Source organism: Salvia hispanica, chromosome 1 (assembly GCF_023119035.1).
Source record: "Salvia hispanica cultivar TCC Black 2014 chromosome 1, UniMelb_Shisp_WGS_1.0, whole genome shotgun sequence".
In the NCBI taxonomy this organism is placed as follows: Eukaryota; Viridiplantae; Streptophyta; class Magnoliopsida; order Lamiales; family Lamiaceae; genus Salvia; species Salvia hispanica.
In genome coordinates, this window is record NC_062965.1 from 14,266,823 (window position 1) to 14,280,920 (window position 14,098).

General features: G+C 35.1%; 2 protein-coding genes across 8 annotated transcripts; both read left to right on the forward strand.

The window, feature by feature from the left end:
- Positions 1-4,158: 4,158 nt before the first annotated feature.
- On the forward strand, positions 4,159-6,046 carry LOC125200269 (myb family transcription factor IPN2-like). Of its 4 annotated transcripts, none has more exons than XM_048097977.1 (6): positions 4,159-4,448; positions 4,524-4,600; positions 4,732-4,798; positions 4,890-4,956; positions 5,171-5,246; positions 5,316-6,046. In XM_048097977.1, the coding sequence occupies exons 1-6, from the start codon at positions 4,280-4,282 to the stop codon at positions 5,841-5,843; spliced, it is 984 nt and encodes a 327-aa protein (XP_047953934.1). In that variant the 5' UTR covers positions 4,159-4,279; the 3' UTR covers positions 5,844-6,046. The 4 variants fall into 4 exon arrangements, with proteins under 4 accessions (XP_047953934.1, XP_047953980.1, XP_047954029.1 ...); XM_048098023.1 differs by having other exon boundaries at positions 4,160-4,448; positions 4,732-4,789; XM_048098072.1 differs by having other exon boundaries at positions 4,161-4,448; positions 5,204-5,246.
- A 1,843-nt stretch (positions 6,047-7,889) lies between these two features.
- Positions 7,890-11,687, forward strand: LOC125213341 (integrin-linked protein kinase 1-like). Of its 4 annotated transcripts, none has more exons than XM_048113844.1 (13): positions 7,895-8,513; positions 8,659-8,733; positions 8,850-8,945; positions 9,196-9,278; positions 9,360-9,480; positions 9,597-9,676; positions 9,903-9,965; positions 10,083-10,201; positions 10,395-10,480; positions 10,812-10,933; positions 11,060-11,171; positions 11,257-11,353; positions 11,436-11,687. In XM_048113844.1, exons 1-12 carry the CDS (start codon positions 8,247-8,249, stop codon positions 11,332-11,334), a joined length of 1,302 nt encoding a protein of 433 aa, XP_047969801.1. In that variant the 5' UTR covers positions 7,895-8,246; the 3' UTR covers positions 11,335-11,353; positions 11,436-11,687. The 4 variants fall into 4 exon arrangements, 3 of the variants coding, with proteins under 3 accessions (XP_047969811.1, XP_047969801.1, XP_047969792.1); XM_048113835.1 differs by having other exon boundaries at positions 7,897-8,513; positions 11,233-11,353; XR_007174899.1 differs by lacking the exons at positions 10,812-10,933; positions 11,436-11,687 and having other exon boundaries at positions 7,890-8,513; positions 11,233-11,353.
- The last annotated feature ends 2,411 nt before the right edge of the window (positions 11,688-14,098 follow it).

A 14,098-nucleotide genomic window follows, 5' to 3' on the forward strand; every position in this document is an offset into this window, starting at 1 on the left:
TTTTTTTAAAAAAACTATTGACATCATTAGTTTTACACTTTTCATAAAATCAAGAGTGAACTTCAAAAATGGTCCCTGGACTATGAGTTTATCTCAAAAATGGTCCCTGGACTTTAAAAATATCACCAGTAGTCCCTGGACTAAAGGTTAATATCAAAAACGATATTTTGAGACGAAAATGCCCTTTTGAGGGGTTTTGGGGTTTTGGGCAATTTGGTCTTTTTACACTTTTAATATTTTAAATCTGATATTATTTTAGTTATGTACTAAATCTGATATTATTTCAAAATTATCATTCTTCTTCCCTTTTGTCATCCTTCACTTAGTTTCTTTATTTCAATATTAGATTTAATTTTACAAAATTAAATTTTAAATTTCAGTTTTTAAATATCAATAAATTTTTTTAATAACAAAAATTATTAGTCATAATCAATATTTGATAGTGTCTAATATTTAATCAATAAGATATAACAACGTCTTAGTTTTAATCAATATTTAATAGCTTTAATCATAAATAGACAATATAACACGATTTATTCTGAAATAAATATGCGTCTAATGTAAGACTAATATAATTTTCGTTTGTTAATTTGAAAACAATCAATCAAAATGACTAGAAAATTTCAACAAAAATACTCCTATACAAAATTTTTAGTCGACTCCTATACAAGCAATTATAACAACCGAACGAAGGCTAAATAGAATAGCTCTTATTTTTCCATCACGATTAATATTATTTTTCTGTACTTCTTCAATTCAGCTTAATATTATATTAAATAATAAAAATTAATAGTTTTAATCAATATTTATAGTTTCCATGAATTAATAGTTTTTAATTAAAAAAATTTATTGATATTTAAAAATTGAAATTTAAAATTTAATTTTGTAAAATTAAATCTAATATTGAAATAAAGAAACAAAGTGAAGGATGACAAAAGGGAAGAAAAATGATAATTTTGAAATAATATCAGATTTAGTACATAACTAAAATAATATCAGATTTAAAATGTTAAAAGTGTAAAAAGACCAAATTGCCCAAACCCCTCAAAAACCCCTCAAAAGGGCATTTTCGTCTCAAAATACCGTTTTTTATGTTAACCCTTAGTCCAGGGACTACTGGTGATATTTTTAAAGTCCAGGGACCATTTTCGAGATAAACCCATAGTCCAGGGACCATTTTTGAAGTTCACTCTAAAATCAAAACATGAATTGTTCATTTTATCTATAACATCAAACATGTTAAAATTATAAATTTATAAATTATAATCGAAATGATTTATAAATTAATGAGATAATGACATTTTTTTAATATATTAAAATTAAACTAAATTTGTATAAAAAAATTAATTAATGTAACGTTAACAAAACTATGAGCAATGATTATACACATAAAATTAAACAATTTGCTTGTGGGCAGATCTACATGGTGTGTTGGTGGGCATTTGAATCTCCCAAAAAGTTTTTACTAATGATATTTTTCTTCAAATTTTAAATTAAAAATTTTAATTTTTCTTTAAACGGCTCTTCTTCTTATTACAAAATTTGGTATAATATATTTTTGCCCCTCTTTTTGCAGCATCCAACAAGGATAGGATTTTAAACACAATAAATATCTTGGGTTTTAATGTTAGATCACTCCACAAGAAACAAAAATCCTACTATTTTTAATAAATTATTTTTCACAATGAAATATGACATAATTAACATAAAATTCGTCATATTTAAGTATTGTGCTCACACATGTACAGTCGACATTGAGATGAAGCATTACTGAGCACCTTTTGTGCTTAAAAAATGTTTAGTATATGCTATTTTTCTGAAGTGCTTGGTAAACAAAATTTTTGTAGTGTTCTGTTGATCACAAATTTATTATGCTAACAAAAGTACTCGCCGATATTGAGATGAAGCATTTACCGAGCACCTTTTGTGCTTAGTATATGCTATTTTTCTGAAGTGCTCGGTAAACACAACTTTTTTGTAGTGTTACGTTAATCACATATTCTTATTTTAAACTAGATTTGTAGCCTAACCCTTCCATTTTTCTTATGCTAGTAGTATAAACTAGGCTATGGCTATCACTTAAAACATATACTTGTAAATTCAAATTAAAATATGAAGTAAATTTCAAAATTAGCAAAGGAGACAAAAAATAAAATGAAGGGTGGGGTCAACTTTTGGTTGTGTGCATGTCATGGAATGACAATCTTCTATTCCACAAAAGCATCATATATATATTCAGATTAGAGCTACCCAAAATTAAAGCTTGAAACACACAGACACACACCATCTCTCTCTCTCTCATACACACACATGCCTCTTTATGGACTGAGCTTCACATCCCCTTCTATCTTTTTGTGGCTATCTTACTAGTTACTTCCTTACATCCTTATAGAAAATAAATACTTATTTTCTCTTTTCAATTTTTTTTTACTCTACACAGCATTAAATGTCATTTTAACTGTATTTCTTAATTAGTTTCTTATCGGGTAGAAGAGAATTAATTAAGTTGGGTTGTTTTGTTTTTTGGGTGCTACAAACTTTGATACTGGCTAACTTGTTGGCTTTGAGCTTTTCTTTTAAATAAAAAATATCATAAGACTTAGCTATTAGTGCATGTAAATAGTACTACCTTTGTCTACGAAATAATATCTCAATTTACTATTTTGGGACATCCACAATTTAAAGTTCTATTTTAAGTAATAGATCTCATATTCCACTATATAAATTAATATAGTCACATTCTACTTAAAATTAATTTGGAGTATATATATACAGTGGGACATACATTGGAGTACTAACTTTTCTTATTACTTTTTTTTCATATTTGTTAAAACTCGTGTTAAATTAAAGGGAGACTTTAAATCGTGAATGAAGCTAAAAAATTGAATTCAAATTAATATAACAAGGTGAAATATAGAGCTCGAATATGTATGAATTTAAAAGTGACGGAGCTAAAGAATTGAACTCGAACTAATTTAGTAACAAGTTGAGATATAGAGATAGATATTAGTATGAATTTAAAAGTAGACAGTAGGGCTGAAGGGTGGGATTGTGTCTCATTTAAAACTCAAGAGACAGACTGAAAAGAAGTGATTATGTGGTTAATGATAGTAACATATAAAGGGGTCGTACCACGAAAGACAACAAAAGAAATTATTACTTTAATGAAATAATTAACTTAACCTAAAATATGGTCCTAGCTACTCCTAGGCTACTATACCAACTCAACATCAAAGTGTGACCTCCAATATATTATCATAGCATTGCATGAATTTTAGAGCCATTATGTTACTATAACGAACTATGATTAGGAATCGATTTCTTACATTATTTAATGTAATTAGTTATACTGTTAACATGAAAAGAATACTCCATACATATATTGTATGCATACATTTTCACTATGTTTATAAATAAATACTATACTCCTTATTGACATATATATAATTGATCAGGACTCTGCAATTATTTACTAAGTACTATACATTTATGACAGTTAATTAATTAGAAGATGTGCACGCATTAATTTACTTCTCATAGACTGTTCACATTGCCCATTAAATACCCTCTATTATAGGGTTTTATAATTTCATTACAAAAACTCAATGATGCGCTTATATAGACGGATATATATATATCAAGAATATAGAAGAGATGGTCCATATTAACCTTTGCTTTTTCACCAGAAATTAAATTAAAACACCCATATGTATAATTATACATGTAAAAACTCAAGCTTTCCGAATTTTCTTTTAATTCGTGGGTGTTACTGATATAGTAAAAGGCAATTAAGACGAAACTTGACTTTACTAAGTGCTCTAATTTGTACCCAAACTAAACCATGAATGCCAAATCTAGATAAGTTCAATGCTCTTGCTTCAAAATGTCAAATATTTTCCATAATCCAAATATTAACCATACATAATAGGAAATTAAGTGTCGGAACCGTGCTTAATTTTATACTACAAATGTCCCACTTTATTGAATAAAAGAAATAGCTAGGGTTTTCCTTTTCTTTTTCGTCGCTAGCTTGTGGATAACACAAACTGATTTTCCTTTTCTTTTCTTTTCTTTTTTGTTTTGTTTCATCCCAACTTTATGTAAATTTCAAAAATCTAGTTAATCAAGTCTAAAAATAAGCATAGTTTCATTGTATTTGAGAAAGCAAACCCCTTTTTCTCCCTTACCCTTCTTCATATCCGCACCCTATTCTCACAGCATTTGTTCTTGCATCTCTGGGCGGTCGAGGAGAGAGAAAAAAGTAGAGAGATCGAGAATAATGTTCCACCCGAAGAAGCCATCAAGTATGACTTCCCACGAGCGTCCCATGTGCGTCCAAGGCGACTCCGGCCTCGTCCTCACCACCGATCCCAAGCCCCGCCTTCGCTGGACCGTCGAGCTTCACGAGCGCTTTGTCGACGCTGTCACCCAGCTCGGCGGCCCTGACAGTTCGTCCCTCGCCCTATCTATCTTCAAAATTTATCTATTTATTTATTAAAGAACGGATTTTTTTTGTAATTTAGAGGCGACGCCGAAGACTATTATGAGAGTTATGGGGGTGAAGGGTCTCACTCTTTACCATCTCAAGAGTCATCTTCAGGTTTTTTATCAAGATTCTATTTTTATCATGCTTTCTTCTATTTTGATTTCTTGGCTTAATCGTTTTCGAGTTTCCGAAGTAGGGTTGTTTCAAAGATTTGATTTTGATTTGTGGGTCATTTTTTGATTTAGAAATTTAGGCTGGGAAAGCAGCCTCACAAGGATTTCAATGATCACTCCATGAAAGATGGTATGAGAGGTGACTTTATTCCCAAGTTTATTACTTTCACACACAAAGATTCATCTTTTTTTATTACACACACATAAAATCTAATTAGATTTATTCACAGCCTCATCTCTCGATCTCCAACGAAACAATGCATCGTCGTCTGGAATGATGGGGCGAAGCATGAACGAGTACGTGTTTCACTTCCACTTCCATCGTTAAATTCGTTAAATTCGACGAAAAACGGTTTTCCAAAAATCAAAATCTTTAAATTTGTCACTGTCACATGTGCCCAACAAAAAAAAAAACATTCTACATCCTTTCAAAATTAATTTCCAAAAAAAATCTGATTTCTTCTTTGGAATTGCATCTTCAAAATTGGTACGTGTGATCTGATCATATCAGTGGCAATAATGCTCACATCACTGATGCAATTAGGATGCAAATGGAAGTCAACCGAAGACTCCACGAGCAATTAGAGGTATGTATAAATTAATCTATCATTTTCCATTTTTCACAAATTAATAAAAATATAAAAAAAAAATAACAGGTCCAAAGACACCTTCAACTCCGAATTGAAGCTCACGGCAAATACATGCAAACAATTCTCGAAAAAGCTTGCCAAACCGTCCTCGCCGGCGACGGCTCCGGCAGCTACAACAAGTCCACCGCAACGGCCCCCGACTTCGCCCAAACCCTCAGCTTCCCCTCCCTCCAAGACCTCAACATCTACGGCAGCAGCGAGCATCTCGAAAGTCTCCACCACCAAAGCATGGAGAGGGAATCCTTCATTCCCGTTTCCGACAACTTTCTCGGGAAAAAAAGATCCGTCCAATACACCACCCCCAGCTCAGGCAAAAGCCCCTTGATCTGGGCGGACGATCTCCGTCTCCAGGAGCTCGGGCCCGCGGACGATCAGATAGACTCGGTCTCGGACATCTACGAGACCAAGCCGATGCTGTCGGGGGATCATGAGAAGAAGTATGAGGCGAAGATGGATCGGCCGTCGCCGCCGCGGAGGGCGGCGGCGATCAGCGCCGGCGGGATGCAGCAGGGGCGGAGCTCGCCTTTCGGGTGAAGTGAAGTTTTAACCCCAAATACACATACACATATTTTAATGGAATTAATGCTTTTTTACTTTTTTTGGTGATGGTAATTTTAGTGTATTAACTCAATTAGGGGGCTTGGAGTTTTAATTTAACCATTTAGAAAAAATGATGGGATGTTTGTGACATCTTTGTTGAATAATTTGTAGGATCGACCGGTGATGTTTGAGCTTCATTTTTAGAGTTTTTTTTTGTGTTTTTCTTACACATTGCATGCATGCAATTACTTGCATTATTCATCGTTTTTTTTTCAAATAAATCAAGAAAGATGGTCAAATTCTGACTCAGTCTTTGACATATCAAATATGAAAAATATAATTACAAAATATTTGATTTTTACTGTCATATCTGTCTCTTTTCTGACGAATTACGCACTGATGTGGTAGCCGGTTTAAAACACATTGACAAAATGTCATTTCCAAAGACGTTGTCGTTTTGCCTAATGTCGTTATGTTCGTGTGTTTTAAACTGGCTGTCACATTAGCTCGTAATTCGCCGGAAAATGAAAGGATGAGATAAATGTGAATATTCAAAATTTTGTAATTTATTTTTCAGATTTTGAAAAAAGTGGGACGGACTAGTATTTAACCATCTTTAATGATTTATTTGATAATTTGCCTTTTTTTTAGGTATAAGATTTTAAATAATGTGTGTTGTCATGTTGATGTTTTTGGTGACATGTTGGAAAGAAAATCTACTTGTTTTAAAATTTAAGCTTTGAATGCTTAAATTAGATGTTTGGGAAGAAAAAAAGAGGGTTTTGAATTAAAGCCGTAGTTTGTGGTCTAGTTAATTAAGGTATTGACTACTTTAAATATGTTTCATTTGGGAGATTACTTGTGGTTGATTGCAGTGTCATTTTCTGTCTTTATAGAATTCTCACTTGTCTGCTAAACTAATCATTGAATGTCTCGAACACTTTTCTGACCAATATTGCTTTTCAGTTAGTTAAACTATCTATCATTACAGAGTTTGTTCTTTCATTGGAAGACTAACTATCTGTACTGGTGGTCCTCTAAAAATGAAAAATCTGTAATTAATCGGTAGTAATTTATATTCATACGTCTACTACTAAGGCCTTGTTTGATAGCTATGTCATGTTTCGACTAGACATATATAATTTGTGATATTTATCATAGTTTCAATTAGTTTATTTATCTTAATTGGGTGTTTGATAGTTTAAGATAATTATGAATTATTCTATTTAAGTGTTTAGTACACTAAGTTACAACAAAGAATAAAATTATGATGATCAAAATTAACCTCACTAATTTAAATTAATAATTAAAGTACCCTTGAACAATAATTGCTCTCTCTCTCCTCAATATAAGCAAATTCTCAATATACTTCTCCAAATTTCCAATATAATAAAATCATCTCTCTTCTACAACTCTCTCTCTCTCCTGTTGTTAATTGCTACGCATCTCTCTTCTACAAATTCCTAATATACTCTCTCTCTCTCTACAGTCACCATCTTCCTCAACTCTACTTCTCCAAATTTCCAATATAATAAAATCACCATCTTCCTCAATCTCCCTCTGAATCGCTCGCTCTCTCTCTCTCCCAATAACCCTCTTTTTCGGCGATCTGCGTCGCTGCTGGAACACATCGCCGTAACACCTCGGTTCGCGCCGCCTACCATCTCGCTCAGAACCCATCGCCTCTGGCCATCGTCTCCGTCACAGTGCGGTCCCGTTGCTTCGCCGCACGCGTCGGAAGTCCGTCTCTCTCTATGTTGGCATCGATCTACTTCTCCCCAATTCCAAAGTTTAGATTTTTACTCCTGCTCAGATAAATCTTGAAGAATAATTGCAAAAAATTTAACCTTTTGATAAGTCGCCGGAAAAGATACATGAACGGAATCGTCGAATTTCATTGTCAGATTGGAAGATTGAGAGAATGAAAAAGAGAGACAACATAGATTTTGAGAAGAGGAAAAATATGGAGGCACGTTTATATTTTTTTTAAGGTTAGAAAAACGGTAAACCGAGAGCAATAAAAAAGTAGAAAAAGTGTAAGAAACGCAATCTTGCTGGTTGAATTTTGGGTTTATCTTTTGTAGCTTTTCATCTTTACCGATCACTTCAATAAAATCCAGTATTTATTATCTCCAGCGTCTTAAATATCCTTTAACCACTTCCCACGTCTCAGATTTCTCCTTTCTTGCATGAAGAAGAAAATTCCTTCAACAGTTTGTGGCGATGATCATCATGATCTGATTGACTGAATCGCTTTGAAAAATCTTGATACTTTAGTTTATAGGAGTATTTGATAAAATCACTACGAATTTGATTATTGGTGTGCCAAATCTGGATCAAGAGCAGGTGATTTTGCTGGAGAAAAGGGTTTATTGACTCTTTCTACCCTAATCGTCCATGGCGCCCCACGGCAGGGGAGATAAAAGCAACGAAGGTGAGGATGTGAATGACATTGATCCTGGCTTGAAGCTAATGTATATGACCAATGAGCGTGATTTGGATGGCATCAAGGAGCTTCTAGACTCCGGCGCTGACGTCAATTTCCGCGATATCGATAATCGGACCGCGCTTCACATCGCTGCGTGCCAGGGATTCAGTGATGTTGCTGAGCTGTTGCTTGAAAATGGAGCTCATGTAGACCTCAAAGACCGCTGGAGCGGCACGGTATAACTGTTATACTCTGTATTGTTTCTTAGCTGATGTTGTTGTATAGTTGGACATGTTTGATGAATGTTAGTTTAGGTAATTAATTGTGAAATTTTTGGTGAATATCATTGTCAATTTCCAACAAATTGACTTGCTTGAACAGCCTCTTGCAGATGCCATACACTATAAGAAGCATGATGTGATCAAACTATTGGAGAAACACGGTGCAAAGCAAGTGGTGAGTCCGTCTGTCTATGAGTCATGTCTTTTCATCGAGTGAAGGATCAAAGTTGTAGACTATTTCTGTTTCTTTTACTTATCTTGATGATAACTGCTTGTGGTTTTCTGTCTTAGCTGGCTCCGATGCGGGTAGAAAATCCTGGTCAGTTACCCGATTATGAGATTGATCCTAAAGAAATTGATCTTACAAACAGTATAGAAATAGGCAAGGTACTTTACTCTTATCACCACTTTGTCTCTGTTCTGTTTAGCATGATTTACTGCAGAAGAGAAAGTTGCTTTGTGCCTATAGTTTATAAGTCTGATTAGAATTTTTTTATCGTTAGTCGTAACAATGATTCAGTTGAATTTCAATATCATGTTTCTCTTTCTGTGGAGCAAGATTTATGTTGTTAAGTCATATTTCATTTTTCTATCCTAGTCTTTATAACTGTTGACCTGATGGAAAGAAATTTCCCAGGGAACCTTTAAGTTAGCTACTTGGGCTGGAACACAAGTTGCTGTGAAGGTATTCTATGAAGGGGCTGCTGACGAGAATAAAGTGTGAGGTCCTTGAACGAGTGCTTTCATTGTTTTGGAACTTTCGTTCTATTCGCTGTTCTCTAAGTACCTTGGTTTCTGCAGGAGGTCATTTAGAGACGAGCTTTCCTTGCTTCTGAGTATAAGGCATCCAAATGTCGTCCAGTTTATTGGTGCCGTGACACAAAGTAGTCCTATGATGATTGTGACTGAATATTTACCAAAGGTATCCATCAGGATTTAGGAACATTTCTTTTTTGCTATCGAGTTCTGTGGTCTTTTTGTGGATCATTGAATGATCAATCTTGACGTCAGAATTACACTTGTTCCTTGCATGTGCAGGGCGATCTTCACGAATATTTAAAAAGAAAAGGTTCGCTAAAACCTGCAAAAGCTATCCGATTTGCTATGGATATTGCCAGGTTCATTAGAAAATATGAGAACTCAAGTAGCTATTAACTTTTTTTTTGTCTGAATAAATTCAGGGCGAGGATTTAATAACTTGGGTGGAGTAGTTGGTTTGTAAAGAATTCTTGGGGTGGAATTACTCATTCATTTCCACTATGAACAAACAAATTTCTCAGATGGAATTAGATAAAAATATTTTTGAATCTGAGAATTGAATCAATACGGTACTTCGTCTTGCAGGGGAATGAACTATTTGCATGAACGTAGACCTGGAGCTATTATTCATCGCAATCTTGAACCTTCGTAAGCTTTGGTTTCCAACTTCAATATTTTATGATGAACCGCCTTGATCTGTTTCATTTTGTTTTCATTCAGTAACTTCGTATAGAATTTTGTTTTCTATTTTGACTAAGATAACAGAAATATTTTGCGGGATGATTCTGGACACCTGAAAGTTGCAGATTTTGGAATTAGCAAGCTTCTTAAAGTTGCAAAAAGTGTTAAAGAAGAGAGGTCTCTGCCCCGTCACGATAGTACCTGTAAGTATGCCAGATGTTTGACCTACTTGCCATAAAAGGTTCTTCATTGTATATTATATGGTGGAAATTCCAATTTGAATTCTCTGGCATAAAACATTCACTTATTTGTAAATTCTAAACCCTTAGGTGAATTTCGATTCATTGTACCACAGTTAATTACTTATTCTGTCTAATGTAACATGGGTATTAACAGGTCGTTATGTGGCTCCCGAGGTTTTCAGAAATCAAGATTACAACACCAAAGTAGATGTTTTCTCATTTGCCTTGATATTACAGGAGGTAATGGACTTTCTAACTTACATGCTTGTTTTGAGAAGGTACTTGCGGTTTGTTTTAGAATGTTTATAACGAGCCTATAGTAACACATGGGTTTGGTTTGTTCACAAGGAAAGAAATGACCTTGTTTCAGACATGATTTCTTATGTGGCAGCGATGGCGGATTTGCTTCTTTTCACAATTTACTCCTATTCCGTTGCTTTCTACATGTTTTCCCTGCGCAGAGCAATCTAATATTTGAATTGCATGCTCTGTCTCTGTCTGTTACATAATATGATTGGTACCAAAAGATTCTGCATTAACAAATAAATATTTTTGTGGTTGTCAACCTTAGCTTATTGAGGGGTGCCCTCCATTCAGTACGAAGCAAGAACACGAAGTGCCAAAATCTTGTGTTGCAAAAGAACGCCCTCCTTTTAAGGCCCCAATGAAATTGTATGCCAATGGTCTTAAAGAGTAAGATGAAGCAACCAAACTATAAAAGTCTTTGAATTTAAGACCGACTAATGGCTGCAGTTGTTAATTCTTGCAATGATAGTGATGCCATATCAGCATGATTGTGTAATGCACGGCTTGTTACAGGTTGATCGAAGAGTGCTGGAGTGAAAATCCAGCTGATAGGCCGACGTTTAGGCAGATCATTCCTCGGCTGGAGGGCATTCACAGCAGATTTAACCGTGGCAGTTGCTGGAAGGTTCTTCCCTTCCCTCCCTACCCGTAGCTTTGTTTTTATTTTGATCCCTGTTGATGTGCAGGTGATACCATTGGATTGCTTTCAGCATTGGAGCTGGGCCAAATGTCATTCCGGTTCCAGCAGCCAGAGTGATTCCTCCGGGTCTCTAGGGAGAGACGCCTAAGTTTCTTCGTCATCTATTCGTAAATATCGTAAATCTGTGTTATTCATCCTTGTATTCAATGCTTCAATGCACATAAATTTCATGTCATAATGGTTGTGCAGATTTGGAAGAGGATGTTTCAGCATATTATCTTTCAAACTCACCTGCACTAGATGAGTCTCTAAGGAGATGGTGGAATAATTTCACCACGTTTACTGAAAATATTTGTAAGATCATATTTTTGTGATGGCTTCTATTTTCTGATAAATTCTTGGATAGTTTACATGGTATAAGCCATGAGTGTGTAAAGAAGTATTAAATCTCATGGATATATATAAAAAATTGGTAGAATCTGTTTTTGCTTTTTCTTGTTATCATCATCTACTTTTTTCTGTTTTCTTATCCTATTCTCTTTGCGTGCATATTTAAGAAACTGACTCATACGATATCTTCTAGTATAAAACTTTGCAATCACACAAAGACATGTATCCAGTCACTGACAAATGTTTTTCTTATATAAGACAAAAATAAAAAAAAATATTTCAGAATAGCAGCACACGACGTCGTTGGAGTGGTATTTGTTTCCTAAGGGTATGCCAGAATATATTACTCCCCGTTCTCCATTAATTGCCTACTTTTGCTATTTTTGTCATTCTCCCATTAGAGCATCCGCAATGGTGCTTAGGCCAGTCATAGGCCAGCAATAGGCTAGCCATTCTCTCCCCTGCCACGTCAGCAACACTAAAAAATCCACCTGCCACATCAGATTTAGGCGAGCCATAGGCTAGTAGCCATAAATACACAGCCGTAATAAAAATAATTCAAAATATACTACATTTACGGAATTAAAATCATGATTAAATTACCGAATTAAATTTACGAGACATATACAGGAAAATTCATTAATTTTATTTTAAAAAAAAAAGTACATTAACTAAAAATAAAAAAAAATTGCATAATAAAAAAAAAATCCGGGCTTCCACACACGAGCCACCGCCCCACTCTACTCCTCACTAATTTATAATACATAAAAAAATGTTAGTATGCCTTGAATCCGTTATAGTTTGCCGCTAGCCGAACGGAGGTCTCGTTGTCCATCGCTAGATGTTGCTCTTGTACAGAAATTTAGAGATAGAGAAAATCGCGTTTATATAATTTTTCAAAAATAAAAAAAAGAATAAAAAAAATTAAAAAAAAAGAATTAAAAAAGAATTAAAAAAAGAATTAAAAAAAATTAAAAAATAGCGCTGGCCGATCGGGCCGCCACAATGGCGGCTAGCCGATCGGCCAGCGCTCGGCCAGCGGACGAGCGTCGGCCAGCCCACGCCGATCCGCTCGCCGATTTCGTCCTCGCCGATTGCAATGGTTCGGCTAGCCGATCGGCTAGCGCGACAAATCAGCTAGCCGGTCGCTAGCCGACCATTGCGGATGCTCTTAATTGTCAATTTAAACTTTTTCCATGAATGATAAGTAGATTCACATTCTAGTAACTTATTTTACTCACGTTTTATAATATAACATATAAATAAAAGTGAGACTCATATTTCACTAACTCTTTAATCCATTTTCCTTTACATTTCTTAAAACTCGTGTGGAAATCAAAGTGGACAATTAATGGGGTACGGAGGGAGTGTTATTAAAACTTATTGATAGCCCTTAGATTTTTCCCTTATGTTTTTTTCTAATAGGATTAATAATAATTTTTCATTTATTATTGTGATTTTGGTAATTCAAACCCCACCAGAAATATTTTATTAACTAAGTCATGACTCCTATCTACCTTTCACCTTTTCTTCAACTTTACTGTATGATTAAGACTGCGCACCAAAATCACGTCCCATTCTCGGATGGTAACAAATTAATTGCCAAACCTCAATTTTAGTACATATAAATCCGTCACACATGGATAATAATTATCCTCTGACCTAATTGATGTTTCTACTCTAAATATTCTTCAAAACAATTTTATAGTTACCAAACCGTATATGATGATGTATAATCTAGTTAGATAGTGTAACACCAAAGAATCTTGGGGTCCATAAATTATTGATCAGGCCCAAGTGGAGAAACAAGTACTACTAATTTGGGTTATTACAATATTAGGAACTTTGAGTTGATTGTTTAAGGGTATCTCTACCGGCGCCCCTCCCACTCGCCCGGCAGGGGACGGGGCGACCTGACGAAGCGCCATAGTGGGCGGGAAGGGCGCCCACGCCCGTCCCGAGTGCCCCTGACGATGGCCTCGCCCCTCGGCTCGACGTCCTGACTGCCGACGGGCGCCACTATGGCGTGGGTAGGACGTCCCACTCAGGACGTCCCACGCGATTTTTTTTTTTATTTTTTATTTTAAAAAAACTCTATAAATATCGGCTCGTGTCGAAATTTTAATTCCGTAAATTTTAATTTTAATTGTGAATTTATTAATTTTATTGCGGGAAGTCCCAGTGGGAAGTCCTAGTGCAGTGGGAAGGGCTAGTGATGTGGCAGTGGAATGAGAAGGGCTAGTGCTGACGTGGCATGGGAAGGGCTAATGGGAGGGGCGCCACCGGAGACACCTTCTGTACGAAATCTGCGAACTGGTTGTTTAGAGACAACTGATAATCTAAGAATGCTTCTTTCCTTTAAAAGCTCGTGCCAATAATAACCAACCTAAAATAGCAACTAAATTGTATACGCATGAGATTATGATCAAAATTGAACCATATTTTATTGCAGAATGCTTTTGAGATAGAGGTAATTTTAAGTTCATTTTTAGTTCGTTTTAGAAGATTTGATTTTTAAAAAT